The 21,428-nt window shown below is 42.2% G+C and overlaps 1 protein-coding gene across 1 annotated transcript; it reads left to right on the top strand.

Annotated features, from left to right (window-relative positions):
* Positions 1 to 1,203: 1,203 nt before the first annotated feature.
* Positions 1,204 to 17,567, top strand: LOC113405393 (heat-stable enterotoxin receptor-like; the record flags this gene model as incomplete). The annotated part of the gene is made up of 9 exons (XM_026646579.1): positions 1,204 to 1,292; positions 2,582 to 2,673; positions 4,948 to 5,106; positions 10,183 to 10,375; positions 10,906 to 11,080; positions 12,151 to 12,249; positions 13,002 to 13,096; positions 13,603 to 13,679; positions 17,393 to 17,567. Coding segments are annotated over 9 exons (1,154 nt in total), but the record flags the coding sequence as incomplete, so codon positions are not given.
* Between the last annotated feature and the right edge of the window lie 3,861 nt (positions 17,568 to 21,428).

A 21,428-nucleotide genomic window follows, 5' to 3' on the forward strand; every position in this document is an offset into this window, starting at 1 on the left:
ACTTTTTTTAAATCTGTGGACCAATCTTTTGTTAAGATTTTAAAGTTTCTCTTTAGCAATGAGATTACATCCACACTCCATGGAGCTTTTCCCTTTATTTTAGTATTAAGGATATATGGGTCATTGATGTAATGGGTTCTGATATTGATCCTGATTTCAGAAGTTGGTTAAATAAGTTTAGCATATATTCAGACAGCTGAGGGGTTAGGTTTTATAGTATTCTACCAAGAATCAGTGAGGATTGGGACTCACTATTAGGAAGGTTTTCAAAGCCCTCAACAGTTCCTCTTTTATAAATGTTTGGCCTAATTCGTTAGCTAGGATCAGAGAGAGGACAGGTAACAAATGAAGAATTTTTGAAATACGCTTGAGTCATATTCTGCCTCTGAAATGAAGCATCTAGATACTATGATGATTGGCATGCTGTAAATACGATAGATAGATAGATAGATAGATAGATGGATCAGTAATAGGCAAAAAATCCCCCTGCTGTATGTGTAGAATCATTTGTGATATCTCTTACAGAAGCCCTTTACATGGTTGGGTTAGCAGAACATTCATTATTGCATGTTAGGAAGCAAGCTAATAGTTTGTTGATGGCACGGTATGAATGAGTTTTGAAAACATGGCTGAATTCTGACATGTTCAGGAGTCAGAGAGTTTTGGTAGGATGGGACAGTGTCTTCCTGCTTATGGGTACAAATAAGGCAACAAACTGCTATGTTTCAAAATTATACTCATATATATTAATGTTCTGATTTTTAAAGGGACTGAGCTCTGCAGCTCCAAAAGCTGTTGTGAGATTGTGCTCTGCACTTCTGAAAATCAGGCCATAATATCTTAATGGGCGTCTCACATTGCCTTTTACTATGGCTACACCCCATCCTGAGAAAGGCACTAATATGGCTACTGCCTACTTGGGAAGTTGTCATGTCTATGTCTGTCATGCCCAATACATACACATGTACATTCCTGTTCCTTTCATTTCTCAGGTGGCTTCAAGTCACTCTGGTCTGGCCTTGAGCCTTATAATTAGAACCCCGCCTCCCCCAAAGTTCAGATCAGATAAAAAAACATGGGTGTCCAGAGCCATGCTTTTGCTTTGGGCCCATCTCTATTTAGAAAACTACCTTGGCATACTGAACTCACCCAGAAATGCACTGCCACTTTGTTGTTTAAATATTGCACTTTTTTTTTCATTAGAGAAACTTTACAGAGTGGAGAGTGGCAAAGGAGTTAGACCCTTCCGCCCAGACCTGATCCTAGAGACTGCAGGAGAAGGGGAGCTGGAAGTAAGCCTACACTAAAGGAAAAGAGGAAATGCATCTAGCCAGGCCAGAGATGGCTGGTGTGGGAGGATGAAGGCTATACACACTGTATGTTCCAATGCTGTGGCCTTTCAGGAAGAAAAAATGTCCCATAATTAACATCAGTGCAGTGAAATGTAATTCACTGGACTTCTTTCCTCCTCACTCCAGTGCCCACAGCACAGCATTTCCTTCTTCTGCACCTGGTGGCTTCCAACAACTACAACATGTGTTAAGGGTGGGTCTTTCTGAATTCACATGGTGTCCAGTGGGAGGCGTTTGCCAATCCACTGGAAAAGAAAAAAAAAAAAAAAAGCAAACAAATCACAGGATATTTTCCCCACTTTTAGAATTATTATTTTTTTATTGCATTAAATTTTTGATGGGACGTATGGGACAAAGAAGACCCCTTTTTCATTTTAAGTAACACATGTATGTTTAGTATGGCACAAGTGTCTGTTCGTCCTGACCAGATGCATCAAGGGGAGGGAGTTTTACCCTTGTCTGAAGCATCAGCTATTAGCCAATTCTGCAGGTGGGATAACTGGGCTAAGTGATTAATCATCTGATTCTACATGACAAGAGCCCAGATACTGGACTTCATTAATGGATCGTCTGATCCAGTGTGGCAAATCCTATATTCTTAAGTGGAGTGATTTATGGGGTCTATGTAACTATTTGGGAAAGGGCTACTCTTATCTTTTGACAACACTTTCAAACAGTAGTACAGTATTAATTTCTATATTACAGTAGTATGTCTTTAAAAATGTTGATATTATTAAACCACAATAATCATTAAGCACTAGAGTAGATATCTCAGAGGACTGGTAACAGCATGACTTTTTATCTCTGAGTCACCAGTTCCAGCCAGGACCCAAGCTCAGGGAATTGGGGATGGAATTACTAAGGCTTTCACTTCTAGGTCAATAATTACAGTCTGGTACCAGGTTGGGGGATTGGATCCTTTCACTTGGCTTTCATTTATGGACCACTGATTCAAATTCTGTTCAGGTTGGTAGTCATTACTGAATGTCAGTATCATCTGGCTGCTGACCAGTGGCTAACGTGAAGTGAGTGTTGCTGTAAGGTGCCTATAGTGAATTCCCTGGTCACAGATTAATAACAATTGGTCACATTTTAATAAGTTACTGGCCAAGAGGGATGGGAAAGGAATTCCACATTGACTAGTGAACAGATCCTGGTCTTGCTGTTTAACCCTATTACCATTCTTTGCAACTACTCACCTGAATTTCCCCGGGGTTGTACATTCTCAGGTGTATATGCTTGTAAAAAGTTGCTGGGAGGAAGATCCAGAGAAAAGGCCTGACTTTAAGAAAATTGAGAGCACTCTGGCTAAAATATTCAGGTAAGCACTGTGTTCCAAACTCCCAGCTACTTGAAAGCTGATAGTTATAGGTGTGTATTCTGATGCAACATGACTCAATCAGTGGAAAAACAGAGCTCACTGACTGGGGCAGGTGTGGGTGTGTGAGAGAGATGATCACCCAGAGCCCAAATTATTACATTGTGTAAATAGGGACTACCCAAGTGTCCGATAATGGGTCATGATGTCCAGGTTTCAGGAAATTACTGCAGTTGGATATTCTGGGGATGAGATGATTAAAAAGTTTAGGTCACTTGTTTTGGTGATATTAATGGATTCAGATGACCACAAAGTGAGGTGATTGAAAAGATCAGGTTACCCAGAGTAAGGTAATTATAGGTTTTGAGTGAAATGAGTTCCCTGTCATACTTTTTCTAATCTAGTTATTTAAAAGTCCCAAGCAATGGGTTTTCAGCCACTTCCCTTCAGAGACTATTAAACCTATCCCCATAAGTCTGTCCCACCAGCCACATGCTTATATTTTTGTTGCTCTTCTCTGAACTTCTTCCAGATTGTCATTATTGTTCTGATAATGTGGTGTCTGTAACTGAACACAACATTCCAGATGAGGTCACACCAAAGAAGTGCAGAAAAATAGTTAGATTCACCTCCAGGGGCATGGAGGAACACACAATTCATGCCCAACAACTGCAGCGGCAGCTGCATTAGAAGGGGGCTTACCCCAGGGGAGGGTAGTTGGTTCCACTGTCACCTTAATATGGATGTTTTGCTTGGGGAAAAGGCAGTTTTAAAATCCAACCAGGGCTCCATCAGAATCCGAATTATTGGATCTTCAAGTCATCTTGGCCCCATCCATTTCATAGGCTGCATCTGCTAGCTCAGGACCCCAAGTGAAGCAGAGATTATGACTGGCTTGTGCTATATCATCTCTGCTTCTGGCAGATGGTCCATTGATGGGAGTCTTCAGTCCAGGTCCCACCAGTGGAAACCAGCAGATCTCAATGAGTGAATGTGACCCACAGCCTGTTACTTCCCCGTTTGGTGATAAGATGCCATTGCAAAGGCAGCCCAAAATTGCATTGGCTTTTTTGGTGCTATATCCCACTGCAAATTCATATCTAATTTGCTGCCTCTTATCACCTCTAGCTCCTTCTCAGGATTCTTGCTTTCCATGGTACTCTCTCCCATTGAATATTTGTGTCTCCGGTTATTTTAAGTGACCTGAAACTGTGGAGATTAGCAGGGCCAGGAAAACTGGGGCTCAGAAAATTAGCAAGACAGGGTTATCTGGGTGGGCCTCAGGCCTTTATGCCTTAAGAATAAGACCTTTGCTAAGAGGTGAAATTATGAGCTTTGAGCAATTTCCATTCTAACTGCAAGTGTCAAGGCTCCTTCCCCACTCTGAACTTTAGGGTACAGATGTGGGGGCCTGCATGAAAACTTCTAAGCTTAACTACCAGCTTAGATCTGGTCCGCTGCCACCACTCCCAATGTGCTAATTCCCTTCCCTGGGTAGCCTTGAGAGACTCTTCACCAATTCCCTGGTGAATACAGATCCAAACCCCTTGGATCTTAAAACAAGGAGAAATTAACCATCCCCCCTCCTCTCTCCCACCAACTCCTGGTGGATCAAGATCCAACCCCCTTGGATCTAAAAAACAGGGAAAATCAATCAGGTTCTTAAAAAGAAGGCTTTTAATTTAAAGAAAAAGGTAAAAAATCATCTCTGTAAAATCAGGATGGAAAATAACTTTACAGGGTAATCAAACTTGAAGAGCCCAGAGGACCCCCCTCTAGCCTTAGGTTCAAAGTTACAGCAAACAGAGGTAAACACCCTAGTAAAAGGTACATTTACAAGTTGAGAAAACAAAGATAAAACTACCACGCCTTGCCTGGCTGTACTTACAAGTTTGAAATATGAGAGACTTGTTCAGAAAGATTTGGAGAGCCTGGATTGATGTCTGGTCCCTCTTAGTCTCAAGAGCGAACTCTCTCCAAAAGCAAAGAGCACAAACAAAAGCCTTCCCCCCACCAAGATTTGAAAGTATCTTGTCCCCTTATTGGTCCTTTGGGTCAGGTGTCAGCCAGGTTACCTGAGCTTCTTAACCCTTTACAGGTAAAAGGATTTTGGAGTCTCTGGCCAGGAGGGATTTTATAGTATTGTACACAGGAGGGCTGTTACCCTTCCCTTTATAGTTATGACAGCAAGGAAGCCACACTCTGAAATAACCTTCTGTATTTGCCCTTGTCCTGCCAATGTGCTTTCTTCATCCTTTTCCCAACCACTGTTTCCAGTAACTACCATAGTCAGACCAATGAAAACTACATGGATACCTTGATCCGGCGTCTGCAGCTGTATTCCCGGAACCTAGAGCATCTGGTAGAGGAGAGGACGGAGCTATACAAGGCAGAAAGGGACAGAGCGGACAGGCTTAATTTCATGCTGCTCCCACGGTGAGTGTTGACCAGCAGGGGTTTCCATGCAGTAGGAAGCGTTCAGTATTGACTGTGAGGCCCACTGGTGTGTAATGCATCAGAATCATTGTGGGAGGCTCCAACCACAGTGAGCATGAAGGCGTGAATAATATTTGCTCCACAGAATAAATTGTAACAGTTCACAGTGCTTGCCTCCAGAGATCCAGGTCAGACAAAATGGGCTAAATTATTCTGTGAGTTATAACAAGTGACTAAAAGCAGAATTTGGCCCATTTTCATTCTTTTTTGCCTCTGATTGGCATTATCACCTTTCAAATTGGCTGTAGAACGGAGGTCTGAACTTGTAAGGTGATTAAAGATCCCATGTCTTTACCATTTAGCCTTTACTGACTGTTAACCCACATTAGGACAGTCCTCTCCTCTTGGGGTGATGGATTTGGTTTGGTTCCGCAGGACTCTGATTGAAAATACTGTTTTGCCAGCAGATCATAATATTCGTGGCCTGGTTGAACTTTATAATGATTTTTTTGTCCACAGCTATTAATACAGTTTCCCCAACATGCTCTTTCATACAGTTTTTTCATCTCCTACGCTGCCATGGTTTACAGATGACTTGCAAGAGGGGAGCAAGTGGGGTGACTGCTAGAGCACTTCAGGAGGAAGTTTTGTGCGAATTAAACTAACTGGAACATTAAGAACTTTTACAGTTTTATGATGCCATGGCTGTGCAGGAGGCAAAGAAAGATTTGTTTGTGGAAAGCTAGCTGAGAGCTAGCTGGCTGAAGCATCATAGACATAAGATTGAAGTTGAGGTTGAGTGGGTTGAGGGAAACTATCAAAAGAATTTGCAAAGATTATATCAGATCCCCAGATGGAGGGACAGCCATTTATGGAAAATGTTGGTAATATGGGTGTTTTGTTAGACTGACGACTGCTCCAGGGTGCTTTGCTAGAAGCTATAGCCAAGAGTCTTGTATCTGGTGAGATGAATAGGACAGTTTCTTTCAGATGCAGGCAGACCTCACCACCATTGTTCATGCTTCTGTCACTTTCAGCCTAGACTACTCTAATGAGCCATACAGGGAGCTACATCTTGATATCACTTGGAAAACTGAAGCTGGTGCAGAATGCAGTTGCCTGCTTAGTGAGTGGAATTTCACATTAAGAGCACATAATGCTGGTGCTCTGGGATCTGCACTGGCTGCCTGTTGGTATCCAAGTGGAGTTGAAGGGTTGGGTTTCACCTATAAAGTACTAAATAGTTTGGGACTTGGTTGCCCATGAGACCACCTCTCTCCCTAAACTGTACTGCTGCAATTGTGGTCAACAGAAGACCTTGTTACAGAAGAAATGGGGCTGTCAACAGGTCATTCTCTGTGAAGTCTGATCTGCTCTGGATCATGCTTCTCACCTGGTCTGCCAGATCAGCTAGCTTTCCAGAGAAGCTATGTCACAGCTTGCCAGGAGCAAGGCATCTTGTGCCGTATGCCTTTGCTAGATGAGTAACAGTTAGTTGAAATTAATTTAAAGAAATGGCCACCTGGGTTTTTAAACTCTCAATAAAAATGAAGAGTTTGTTGCATGATTAAACTGAAGGTGAGGTCAAATTGTGAGCCCCTGACCTGGTCATGGATGGTTTGGGTTAACACTGGGGAGCTGCTCTCCTGCTCCAGCTTCCCCACATGCTCCCTCTTAGCAGAAGCAGACAGGTGAGTCTGATTGTTGACTGCCTCCTCGGGGCTCTTCTAACTACTGAAGGACCAAGTCTTATTGGTTCTGCCAGTACCAGAGCCTGAGTGGCTTCTCTAAGCCGTGCTCAGAGATCTGCGCTCATGGCCCCTCTTTCCCAGGTGACACTCTGCCTTTGGGCAGATTTGTCAGGGTGGTGATGCATTCAGCACGGGGGCAGGGAAGGCCTGGTATACCCCATCACATGCTACAAGGTCCATTTGTAGATGAGGTGGATGGAAAAAGTGAGAGCAATGTAATTTATGCTTGTATTTGATATTGTGATTTTAATTTGTTGTGAGGACACTCAGAGCTTTAAATGTGTGTCTGTTGGTATTAGAGTTATAAATCAAAGTACATTCATAAACATAACTGAATGTCACTGTTTACATGAATGGGGATGGGGTCAGTGTTGGTGGTCCTAACAAATTCCAAATTGGAGAATTATATTCTGCTAATCTAAAATCAGCCTGCTGTTTCATTTGGAGAAAGTCTTTGTTCTTTCTAAAATGGAAGCATTGTTTTTCTTATCTGCTACTAATGAGTTGCCATATTCTGTCCCAGAAATTATTGTATTTCAGTTAGGGTGACCAGATGTCCCGATTTTATAGGGACAGTCCCGATTTTTGGGTCTTTTTCTTACATAGGCTCCTATTACCCCCCACCCCATCCTGCTTTTTCACACTTGCTGTCTAGTCACCCTAATTTCAGTAGTGGATGAAATAATCCTTATACCCACAGTGTGTAAAGTGCTTTGGGATCCTCCAAGATGAATGATTCTAGAAAAACATCAAATTATTATCATAAAAGTCGTCTACCATTTTGAAAGTTCTCACTTGCAGTTTATTTACAGATATTCTCTATCTTTTAGAAGATGGAGGTTATCCTAACACTGATCCTGTATTTCTTTGAATCAGAGAATCAAAGGCTGCTTCCACCTCTCCTCTGTTCTATTTCCCCCATTCACCCAGCTCAGCAGATGGTAAATTTGCAGGGCTTCCAGTTCCCTCTGCACTCTACTCTTTCTGATTCCCCATACAGGATATTTGGGGAAAATGTATAGCAGAGAGGGAAAATGTGACATTGTTTGCACAGACAGAGATTCAAAGTTTCGACAGAGTTTGTCAGCTACCTAGGAACTGCTCTGACTGGCCAGTGCCCAGGAAGTCCCTGTCTAAGGCCCCAATTCAGCGCATCACTTAAGCACATGGTTAAAGTTAAAATTATTTGCTAAATCAGAGCCTGAACTAGGAAGTATCTGCAGAGACTCAAAGCCCCCCACTCCCGCTCTGATCTAAAATTAAAATACTTAATAATTTAAAAGATGGGAGAAAAAAATCCAGGCTTGGTCTACACTTAAAAGTTAGGTTGACATAGCTACATCAGTCAGGAGTGGTGAAAAAACCACCCCCGTGACCGACATAGCTATGATGACCTAATCCTCAGTGTTGACACAGCTATGTTGATGGAAGAATACCATTGTTTAGGGAACTGGTATTCCTACACCAACAGAAAATCCCCTTCAGTTGGTGGAGGCTGCATCTACGCTACAGGGTTATGCCGGCATAGCTATGGCTATTTAACTATGCCGGTATAGTCTCCGTAGTGTAGTCCTATCCCAATTTCTTATCTGTAAAGTGTGGTTGAGTGGAGAAGGGTGGTATTGTGGCAAGCCCTTTCTGATTCACCTGTAGTTAAGATTTGTAACTGAAGTATTTAAATTTGTCTTGCAATAGATGAGCACTTTCTAGCTTATGCATGTCTCAGCATGACCAATAAAATAACTGATCTATTTGAATGCTAATGATGTTTAAGAGGGTGGTTTGCCTAGAACTGGCCAAACCTGTCCTCAGTGTATCTAGGTGTCACATCTGAAAGACTTACAGGAGGATGCTAGAGGGAGACCTGTAGGTGCCATGTGCGAACAGAGGGCTAAACAACCTGGAGATAATTTGAAACATCATGAATTCCCAGACTTCATGTAATCATTATACATGATGATGGACAAACTGATTGAAAAGCTAGCTTGAGGATGGAATGAGGTCCTTGGGAGTACAGTGAACAATCATTTCACAACATGAATTTAATACCTATTTTTAAGATGACTTTTCAGTTAATTAGGTGACATAACCAGTGAATTTTGAATGTAGTGTTTACATATCTTTAGCTCCTTTCATCCTGAAGGATCCTGAAGTTTTTTACAAGCTTTACAAATGATATATATGGGAATCAATTTACCTTCTACAGAAATGCAACCACCTCTGTGGTGGCATATGGCAGCAGTTTCAACAGCAAACAACACCACTAAGGTCTTGTCTACATAGGGAATTTAGTGTGGAGTAAACTAGGGTGTGAATTTAAAGCACACTCTCTATTTTGCTCCCCATGTAGACACTCTTATTTTGCACTAAAATGGTCTTTGTGTGCTTTAGTTTAATATACTTCCAAAGCTCTAGGATGTGAAGAATGACAGACTGCCATTGACAACTGAAATGGGAGTGGGAATTCAGGGAGGTAGAATGTAATTAACCAACATGGAATTTGGCCAGGACACCAAGCCAAACACCCCCAGTCTTGTCAAGAACAAGATGTACAGAGAAAGTGTATGTGTACAAAAGGACATTGAAAACTGGATTCAACTTCCAAAGCTGTCAGATGCTCACCAGACAGATTGGAACTAAGTAGAAAGAAGTATGGCTATGTCTACACAGCCCCGCAGTTTGCACGATGAGGGTGTGAATTGAAGCACACTCTTGTGTGTTCTGCTTTAACTTCTCCATATGGATGCTGCAGGCGTGAACTAACTACTTCACATTAACATAGTCCTCTTTAAACAGGACTAAATTAGTACAAACTAGGTACCTTTTAGATTGCACCCACAGGATCCACACAGGGGAGTTACAGCATAGCACACAAGTGTGTGCTGCAATTCACAGCCCCATAGTCGAAACTGTGGGGCCATGTAGACAAGCCCTGTGTCTCATTGGCTTTAGTGTGCACAATTCCAAGCTAGAGACTTGAAAGCAAGTCTTGGAAGGAGACTGCCTGCCTGATCCAGTCTTGTCTCTGGATTTTCTATTATTATGTATAGGGATGCATAGCATTTTACAAAAAATAAGAAAAGTCTCTTCCCCAAGGAGTTTACAATCTAAATAAGAGCTCATAATCTAGAAGGCTCTTGTAGCCAGAAATGCTAGCGTGTCAGACTTTCCAGGTGCCTGTTGAACTCATCACCAGAAGGTTGGTTTGTTTTCTTATCAAACCTCTGTTTCTGGAACACTTACTGCTGTCAGGTCTAGGAGGCTGAGTTGTCTTCTAAAGCAGAAGGTATATTTATCTCCATTTCCCTTCCACCTTTCTTCACAGGCCAGTGGTAAAATCTTTGAAGGAAACTGGGCGGGTAGAGCCAGAGCTGTTTGAAGCAGTCACCATCTACTTCAGCGACATTGTCGGCTTCACCACGCTATGCCAATACAGCACCCCCATGGAAGTGGTGGACATGCTCAATGACATCTATAAGAACTTTGACCACATTCTTGACCATCACGATGTTTACAAGGTGAACAGAGCCTCACTTACACTTAAATAATAATCAGGGTACATAAAACATCACAGACAGAGTAATTGGGAATAGAATTTGGTAACAAAGGCTCAAAACCAGTATGCTAAGTAAAGACAAATGAGAGAAGTACAGGCCAAGATTACGTCTCTCTAATGTGCTTCACATAGCTCTCTGTAAATGGTTTTTGATACAAAGTGGTCACAGATTCATTACCTAGAATGCTGTGTACTGAGCACTTCACTACCAGAAAGATGTCATCTAATTGGAAGGAATTTGGCAACCCTTCACTTTCAAAGAAGAGATCAACAAGATGACTCTAAGAGGCCTTCTCCATCTGCAATTTATATAGGGTGACCAGATGTCCCAATTTTATAGGGACAGTCTCGATTTTGGGGGCTTTTTCTTATATAGGCTCCTATTACCCCCCACCCTCTGTCCCGATTTTTCACCCTTGCTGTCTGGTCACCCTAAATTTATATGCATCTTCCAATAACTGGGAATGGTAACTGTTAATCATGTTTCCACAGGTGGAGACCATTGGTGATGCGTACATGGTAGTGAGTGGCTTACCAAAGAGAAACGGCAACCGCCACGCAGTGGACATCTCTATGATGGCACTGGATATCCTTAGTTTCATGGGGTCCTTTGAATTACGACATCTTCCAGGCCTGCCTGTTTGGATTCGCATAGGGATTCACTCTGGTATGGGGTCATGGCATCTGAACATGAATGACATAGCTATTCTATCTAGATCAAAAAGAAAACAATGGTTAAAAGTGCTCATGCTTCATTATTCATAAATTGATTCTCTGTGAGGACTGTGGTATAGCATGACACACAACTGGCCAGAAGCACTGTCAATCGCCTTCCTCGAAAGCATCAGGTATAAAAGACCATTGTTGGAGGAAGGGCAGTGGACTTAAATACACCATTGGCTTGCTCCCATACCATTTAACAACCCCATCTCTGTCTAGGTTGGTAGCTGAGCAAACCAACCTCTGTGACCTTATGAGATTGAGTTGGTGACATTATACCCAGCTGAGTCCTTAGAGAACTTTGCTCCCCTATTGAAAAGCAGGCCTACATTAAATGCTTTTGTGGCAAATTTTCTCACCAGGCCCACCTGAGAATCAATTTTTGAATTACTTTATTAGAGTGGCATTGTGGATAATCCAAAGAACCCAAGTACTTGGGGAAACTTTATCTTTTTATTTTTGCTTGTTTCAGTACTCTGTTGTTTATGTCCATCACCAGAGAAGGAATATAACAATTCATTTATTTGGGAAGGCCCTAAAGACATCACCAGAAACTTCTCCATAATTAAGTTAATTCTTTCCATCCCCTGCTTCCAGAGCTGACACTTAGGAATTATGCTAATACTTCTGCATTTTTGTCTGTACAGAAATATATTCAAATAGTACTTTTAATATATTTAATACATTTAATATATTTTACAAGCTGAACAGAGACAGGCCTGGTCTACACTTGGATGTGAGACCTCCAGACACTGTACAAAGTGATGTAGATAGTGCTTTCAGTCAGTGATGACCCCAATGCCCCTGCTCTGCTACTAGAAGTGCCATCTTCCAGATGAGACCACTCACCCACCCAAGGACACTAACAGATAACACCCAAAGTTCTGTTGGCATCACGCTAATTCCTAAGTTTCAGTTTCTTTCTGGCATGTCTGAGACCTCAAGGGCTTCTCTGAATCCCCATGGAATAACAGCCTCTCTGTCTTCCTCTTTCTCTGCCCTGTCCTCTGCTTTCAGGTCCATGTGCTGCTGGTGTGGTTGGGATTAAGATGCCTCGTTATTGTTTATTTGGAGACACAGTTAACACAGCTTCAAGGATGGAATCCACAGGTTTACGTAAGAATTGAAGCTCACCTCTCTGTGTAATCTGGCAGTAGGCTAGTTGTGCGCTCAAATCTAGAGTTCCTTCTCCAGCCAAGAACAACTTTATCATCAAAGCGTAGACATTTAAAGATAGAAGATCAAATTGTCCATTCCTCCACTCCACCCTGGAAAATGCAGGCCTATTCCTAGTTCTTGCTTCCTAGTTGATGAAGGGGGTAGGTGCCTGGTTGGCTCAGTTCCTGTGGAACTGGTGATTTTAATGCTGCTGAGATTAAATTTAATTGTATTTATTATATAATTGATTATGTTTGGGCGCCTGGTGACTTGGATAGGCATCGTTATTATATTAAATATAAATAAATAAATATCCCACAGTCTAATAGTTTTGCAACTAGGAATGTTTCCTGAGAGCCAGCCTAAATTTTCTTCCCTTTGCTCAGTTTCTTCCCATTCCTTCCCCTTTGTGATATTTACCCTTCCCCCACAAATACTGTTATCACTTCTATCCTGAGGCATTGGTTGGTCCAGCTATAATTATTTAGTTGTTTTAGACTTTCCTCATATATAATGCTATGTGATGGAGTAGTTATTTTTGGGTTCAACAATATATGGGTAGCTTTAATGTCATTTCCTCACAGAATGAGTCCTAAGACATCAATGACAATTAGATACACCTCTGCCATAGCACAGGTTTTCACAGAAAATGAACATGTTCATGCATTGTTTCCGAATCAAACATTTGTTGCTTGTTTGTTTATGTTTAGCTTTACGGATTCATGTAAGTGGGTCTACTATCGCCATCCTGAAGAAGACAGACTGCCATTTCCAGTATAAAGTGAGAGGAAAGACTTACCTGAAGGTAACATATACCATGCCTACAAACACACAGGAGTGAAACTTATCTAAAGGTATCATACACCTGAGATGTTCACCTATCTTAGACAAACAGCAGGAGACAAAGAGAGACATATCTGTTGGTAATACAGGCACAGAGTGATGGAGACACCACTCTAGAGTTAATATAGCCATTGAAAAAGCATTTGAAGCATAAGTCAAGGCAACACAGATGTCCGGGAAGTACTGTAGGTGAAACATATCATTGGTAATAAAAATTTGGAGAGGAGGCAGTGATGAATGGGCCTGGTGGGAGAGGACTATTAATTTGCTCACCTTTGCTTTGTTACATTTATTTGTTTCAGTTTATAAAATTTGATAGATGCCCATCCTATGCTCTGGGTGCCTATTACATACAGTAAGCAAAGACAATACAACAATCATATAATACAGTATAACATAAAATATATAAATCATATATTGTGCCTATCTAATCCCTAAATTGTGCTTCTTTCTTCTCTGACAAATTAGGGCAAAGGAACTGAGATTACCTACTGGCTGACGGGGGTGAAGGACCAGCAGTATAATCTCCCAACACCTCCTTCTGTGTAAGATGTTCTTTATTTGTGGGAAGGGAGAAAGAAGCTCTCAGGCCTTGCACTTCAGCCTTCACCAAAAGTGCTGAAGTGCACTTCTCCCCTCAGAATTTTTAACTTACTATACTTTTTGGTATTCCTTGGGCTCATGTCAAGGACATAGGTGCTAACTTTCTCCGGCGCCGGTGGGTGCCCACGCCCCTCCTCCCCCGGCCCTGCCCAGACTCCACCCTTTCCCCGCCCCTGGCCCCGCCCCCATTCCAACCCCATCCCTATCCCCAAAGTCCCCGCCCTAACTCCGTCCTCTCCCTGCCCCTATTGGATCCCTTCCCCAAATCCCCGCCCCGGCCCCGCCTCTTCTCCCAGCACGCTGCATTCCCCCTCCTCCCCCCTCCCTCCCTCCCTGCCCAGCGAATCAGCTGTTTCACAGCGCAAGTGCTGGGAGGGAGGGGGGAGAAGCAGGACGCGGCAGCGCGCTCCGGGGAGGAGGCGGAGGTAAGCTGGAGCGGGGGGGCGGGGAGCTGCCGGTGGGTGCTGAGCACCCACCAATTTTTTTCTGTGGGTGCTCCAGCCCCGGAGCACCTACGGAGTCGGCGCCTATGGTCAAGGACAGAGCAGTGTATGTGCATATGAACACATGCAAATATACATAGCTGTGATGGGGCAAGGCCAGATGGCTATAGGAAAGTAGTGAGAAACAGGTATGTTAGCCCCAGGCTAAACAAATCCCTGTTACCATGGTAACCAAATGGCAGTTGCTCCAGGTTTATCAAGACACCTGGAGCCAATTAAGATCCTTCCAGAAAGCAGTGGAGACAGCTAGGTTGATTGGGACACCTGAAGCCAATCAGGGGCTGGCTGAAACTAGTTAAAAGCCTCCCAGTTAGTCAGGTGGGTGTGCATATCAGGAGCTGTGGGAGGAATCTGCGCTGTTGGAGAGACTGAGCAGTACACCCCATATCAGGCACAAGGAAGGAGGCCCTGAGGTAAGGGTGAAGTGGGGGCTGCTGTGGGGGAGTAGCCCAGGGAATTGTACGTGTCCTGTTTCTAAAAGGTCAGCTACCATAGCTGATACTATTAGGGTCCCTGGGCTGGAGCCTGGAGTAGAGGGTGGGCCTGGGCTCCCCCTTTTGCCCCCCCCCCTGATTAATCACTGAGACTGGGAGACAACAGATCCTGTGCAAGGGAGGATAGCTTCTCCTCACCTCCCTTGCTGGCTTATGATGAAAATGGCTCAGTAGGCTGTGATCCTTGCCTCTTGAGAGAGAAGGGCTACGTGGAGGGTCACAGTGAGGCTCGTGAAATCCGCCAGGAAACGCGGGACCCCCGGAGACAAGGACAGAGCTTTGTATGTGTATATGAACACATGCAAGTATACATAATAGCATTAGTTCTGGGATTGCTAATAGGCTTACATACTTTACTGGATCAGGGCCTTGGATGGGAGACATTCAAGGAAAATGCACCAGAAAGGGGTGTTGATTTAGTAGGTGCAGGTTCAGATTGGGGGAGGGGGGGGAACGAGTGGTGGTACTCTCCCAAACTTTACCCCCGTCCGAGCTCCAATCACTTTTAACACTAAAATGAGATGCCAATCACAATAGAATGTGCAGATTTCATTATGTAATTTCCCTTCTTTTTTTCTTGTATGATTTGATCAATAGTGAAACAGTTAATAACATTAACATTAAACTGTCATCACCAACCTTCAGACTCTATACCAAAATGAGATGAACGAGAGCAGTTCACACCTCTTAGTTACCATTTTAGGTTGTCTGCAGACTCAGGCACCTCTTTGTTTATATTGGGTTCTCATTTTGAAGATTAACTTCACAAGCATAAGATCTAGAACAGTGGTCCCCAACCTCTTTCGTCTGGCGGATGCCAGATGACGAGCCACGGAGGACCGTGGCGGCGGACGAGCATCCGCCAAAATGCCGATGACAAGCGGCAACGTCAATAGGCGTCGCCGCCAAAATGCCGCCGAGAAGCAGTGTCATCCAGAGGCGTCGCCGCCGATTTTCGGCATTTCGGCGGCGACGCCTCTGGATGACGCTGCTTCTCGGCGGCATTTCGGCAGATGCTCATCCACCGGCCAGTATGCGGGTGCACTTAGATGCTCCGGCGGGCACCGTGTTGGGGACCCCTGGTCTAGAGACTTAATTTTTAAAAACTTCTAAACAAAACTTCAGTTTCTGGAGCATAAGGGAGGAGTTACCAGGAAAAAATACTAGGTTGATGTCCTGGTTTAATCAGACCCAAGTAGATAAAAGTCTTCCTTTTGAATTAACACTGAGTCAGTTTCCAAAGTCAAGGGGTGTGGTGACAATGAAGTGCTGCCTTTCAGAAGTGACATAAAACTGAGTTCCTGACCACTTGTGGTAATTTAAGATGTACTTTGCTTAATACAAAGGGCATTAGTTCCGGTGACATGATCAAATTCAAGTATGGCTGATTACGTTTTTCCAAATAGTTTCAGTGAGATATGGAGTTCTTCTTCACTTCCTCTCCTAACCCGTTGTGTAGTGTTGCTGTGTACTATTTACGCAGCTGTTGTGATCCACCTCAGAAGTGACTGAGTTTCAATACAGATTGAAGTAATTCCTTTACATACTGTATATGGTAGTTTGTAAATTAGCAATTTAAGATCTCTGATTAGCTATGTCATTTAAATCAACTGGTATTGTTTTTGTTCCCTTTTTGGGGAACAGGTGAATGTTTGTACAACAAATCTCTCAAGAGTGCATGGGATTTTAAACTATCCAGAAAACTTGATGCTCTCTGGTCTGGAAAGACCCTAACAAAAATTACCTCTTACCCCCTGAGAGAAGGGCAGTCTCTTCTGCTTTAGGTAGATATGAATGAATGGGCAGAGTGTTGAACTTGTGCAATGGGACATGACCTAATTCTCAAAACTTTTGCAATAAAAATAATAATTAATACTATCTTACATTTATTTAGTGCCTTTCACCCCAAAAGATCCCATCTGTGGGCTTAGGAAGTGATATTGCTGGCCTACTTTCTTCAGTACATTTCTTTTCTAACTAGGCACTTTTTTTAACCTAAAGAAATTTTTAAAAGAGCAATAGAGAGAATCGTCTTTAGGGTTTTGGCACTCCCTCTGAAGGTGTGTTTGAAGGTGTCCCTCAGACCCTACCCATTGCTATCTGTGATGTTTATGTCTTCACTCTGTGATATGGCACCAGTCTGATATATATATGGGAATTTTTTAATTGTTCTGCATGGGACATACCTGTGAAAATCATATATGTCCCATGAATTTCTGGCAGAGTGGCAATTCTAAGAAAACTGCCACTATTTTGAGAGACACCTGCAGCTGAATATTACAGGTACTTGAAACTGGGTCTGGTCATAGAGTCAGAGCCATAGTCCATTTCAACTGGGTTTGTGAATCCAGTTCAGGTTTTTCTTCTCTTCATTCCAAGTGATTTCACAGACTCTACAGATGGGAGATTGTGATGCTAAAGCAAACTTCTTTGGCAGAGACAGTAACCCATATTGTCAGGAACAGTCACAAGTAGATCCTGAACTGGATTTCTATGTCCACTTGGAATTGATTCTGCTCACAATCTATCTCATTAGTATATTGAGGGCTTCTGGAAAGATGGTAGGATAGAATTGTCTAAAAATGGCTTGTGAACTGAGGATCCTAGTTACCTGTACTGCATGAGTCACTGAAATCTTTCCTCTCCTGCTATTTCCAGGGAGAATCAGCAGCGGTTGCAAGATGACTTAGCAGGGATGATAACAGAGTCTCTGGAGAAAAGGCAATCTGAAGGGGTCCTGGTGCGTGAGCCTTCCCGGGTGGCCAGCTACCGAAAAGGCACCCTAGAGTACCTGCAGTTGGCCACCACAGAAAACTACAGCACCTATCTGTAAAACTGGATATCTAGTGTGACATAAAAACCATGAACAGGCTTTGGAAGATACTACACAGAGGCTGGAGACTGGCACTCTGAGGGAGAGCTGGGGGAAAAAACAAGACTGTTCTCTCTTTGGGAAATGTCTCTACCACTTGGCTTTTTAATCAGTGAATCAGATAGACCCTTTGCTGTAGTGCCAAAATGTAGTTGCCTCCATGCTTGCTGCATCTTCCCAATCACCTGATTGCTTAACCCAGGCACATCCACCCTGATTTGGGGAAAGAGAAAATATCCATTTGAGACTGAAAGATATTGTCTAATATTTTTTAAATGTGATCAGCTGTTCAATGACCCATTTCCCAAAGTCTTCTCTGTAGAGTCTTAATTTATCGGGATTTTAAACTTAGTGTTTAACTTGTAATTTTTTATTTGAAAACAAGTGCATTTATATATTTTTGAAAATATTTAAAATGTATGTAGCTATGGACCTGGATATTTTGCAATTTTGTTTCTTTTGTAATTTCCCCACTGTATATTCTCAAGTGTTTTATTTAGTCAAATTAATCTAGCTCAAAAAATGGTGCCTCCACTGTTTCTCTAGGGATCTTAGTCCAAAGTTTCGATGGTTTCTGAAGCATATCTGAATCTCTTGGGTCTACAGAATTAAGTTGGAAATCTTGCAAAAATTGGCTCTGTCATAATATTTCTCTACTTCTGCTTCTGGCCCCAAAACCAGAAGCACATAGACCACTGCAAAAATTAAAAATAAAACATAACGGAACATAACATAACTCAAAGAGTTTCATTTCAACTTTTGGGTGAAGTTTCATGGGTGAGCATTTTGTTTGGATTTTATCTGAGCTGGCTCAACCATATGCTAAAATCAACACTTACTATCAATTATCCACTTTAGCAAAGAGCCAAAGTACAGATGTGTAACAGAGGAGACAACTGGCATTTCACTGAAGAAATAATCACTAGCAAGCAAGATTTTGGCCAATGACTTTCTCTGCATAAGTGGCTTTCAAACTGTGGTCCACGGACTTGTAAATGTCCTGTACGCAAATAGTGGTCTGCAGGGTTGTTTCTGAACAGTGGTGAAGCATTGGTCAGTATTCAAAGAATGAAGCTTACTGCTTCAGCTGTCATTCAGTCTAGCACTCTTATGGTTTCCAGAAACTTCTTTGACTAAGTAAATGCTTAATAAAACAATAACACAAGTGCCAAACTTGTTCCTTGAGCAGCTGCTTGGTGTCTTTCTTGATCATGTATTTCTCTGATTTAAATCCAACAGTGATTTTTTTAAAACATAAAAATTGAAGGAGGAGCAAACATACATTAGGACAGAATTGAAGTGCTAAGTTTCCTGGAAAAATGAGAGCAGTAGCCGGGGCTGCAGGCATCAAGGGACCAGTATTAATGTAAAATCCTACACTCAGGAAGAAGAAATAAACACCACAGAAACAACTTCGGTATATAACCAAGCAACCATATGGGCCAGATTGAACTAAATCAATTGTAATATTGTATTCTGACTACTAGTTTAAAATTACTTTTCTTCCCTGTATTATAGCATTATAGTTACTACAGGGAATGGGGAGGACTTGGATGAGAATGGAAGAAGACAGTAGGAGTGCCAAAAGATGGCTTGTCTTTAGAAGTGGTCCATAGTACCAAAATAATAAAAATAAAAATTGAGAACCATTGCCCTACACTTCTGTTTGGCTCTTTATTAAATTAGTTTTAAGTGGGTGAGCAAAGTGGTATGCTCCCTTACTTTAGCGTAGTAGTTTAAATGCCCTGTCTTTCTAAGCTGGATCTTTTTCAGTCTTGAAATATTAACAAAGATAATTACAACACATCCTCCATCCCCTGTCCCGATTTTGCTGCCTGTCCACAGATCTTCATGTGCATGTCTGCACTCCCTGAATGTCCACACATTTCTGCAAGCTGGTATAATATACTGGCTATCTGGCACCACTCTACTTGGTGGAATAGTTGACCTGCTTAAGTCTGTATAACCAAATCACACCCTAGTGACTAGATCACTCAGCACAGAAAAGGTCTAATGTTATTATACTAAACAGAGATTCTCCCTTAACTCAAGTGGCAACGGACTATGTTTTTGGAGATAAATATTATGGGTTCCATCCCCGATGCCTTTCATGTACAGGTTAGCACAGACCCCATATGTGCAGCCACCAATGTATTACATTTACAGTCCCTGAATACAGTTTTTATTAGACCTCTCCTCTCATGCATGGTTGGGGTCATTAATTCCTGCATAAGTCCTTTGATTTAAATAGTTACACCATGCATGAATGGCATGTGTTACTGTGAGTCTCCTGTCCACATATTCCAGTCCTGTGCATTTCCTTTCCACATATATCATGTCAAATTCATATTCATTTACCCTCACTTAAAAATATGCACTCTGTTTCCAATTTGAGTTTGTCTAGCTTCAACTTCCAACCATTGGATCTTGTTATGTCTTTGTCTGCTAGATCAAAGTGCCCTCTACTATCAGAAATCTTCTCCCCTTCTGCTATTTCAATCCCAATTTTCTCCTGCTTGTTTTAAAATCAAGCTGCAAGGCATTGCATTCCAAATGGCTTAGTGAGACATACTTCTGCCCCCAACTGGAGAAGATTTTATTTGCACCTTTCACTTGCTCATTTTAAGTCATCTCACCAAATATAACTTAAAGCTGTCTTTGATCAGAGTGAGAGCCTTGTGTTTTGGTTAATGAGCATCTATGTTTCCTCCTATTGAGTTTGTACATCTGCACTTCCTGTTCATAACCGCACTGCTTGTCTGTATTCCCTTTCCGTTTGTGCATGTGCCTGCAATCCCGTTGGCCATGTGCATCTCTGCATACATTCTGTGTTATGGCATATCTTCATGGATTGAAGATAGTCTGTGGTGGTGGTATGTAGCTCTATAGGTAATTGATTCCAAACATATCTCAGCACAACTAATGTTAGAACACAGTGGCTTCTTAAACATAATACCTTGCTATGGGTTTGATTAGAGTAAATGAGGAACAAATGAATATCCTGCACCCAAGGCAGCACTACAGGATCTTCACTTGGAGATGCTAGAAAATATAGGGAAACCAAAGGAAAGACTAAAATTTGAAATGTTTTCCTTGTTAATAGAACTGCAATAACCTCTTGTGTGACAATCTGAGAGGAATGCAGAGAGAGGTGTTGAAATGAAAGAGCAGCTAGACTCAGAGGGTCCTTTATCACCCTGACGATAGTGCCAACCATGTTTAAAAACTTTTCTGCTATGACAATCAGCTGTAAATCACATATTGGAGCTAAATATAGATATATATTTAACTCATTTCAATATCCCTTCCTTGCCAGTAATGTCAAATGGAGAGAGCATGTGATAAAAGTGAATTTTATGAAGCATGTTTCATAAATGAAAAATCATGAAATATTTCTTTTCAGGCAAACCTAACACTTATGCATTCAGCCTTAGACATTAGAACTCATTTTATTGAAGGAGGAATAGTTAGCCACCGCACTGGGGTTTATCCTCACCTCTTTTTAAGAAGTACCCTGGGACCTTTACTTTTCAACTAGAATAGCAACAAGAACAAAACAGTTTTGCACAAGGATGGTATATTTAGTAGTGCTGCATCCCTGCTACTGCTACAGCACTGCAATATGAGCTTTGGGCATGAGCCAAAGCCTTGGCGTGTGACTTGAACGAGAGATCATCTGATATGAAAGAGCTACCACACAAACTACAGTGACAGCCTTTAAAAGAGTCCTGGTAAGAATGGCAATACTGGTTCAGACCAATGGTCCATCTAGTGGCCAGTGCCAGATGCTTCAGACGGAGTGAACAGAACAGGGCAATTTAT

This window comes from Terrapene carolina, unplaced genomic scaffold (assembly GCF_002925995.2).
Source record: "Terrapene carolina triunguis isolate 2854851 unplaced genomic scaffold, T_m_triunguis-2.0 Scaffold35385, whole genome shotgun sequence".
NCBI lineage: Eukaryota > Metazoa > Chordata > Testudines > Emydidae > Terrapene > Terrapene triunguis.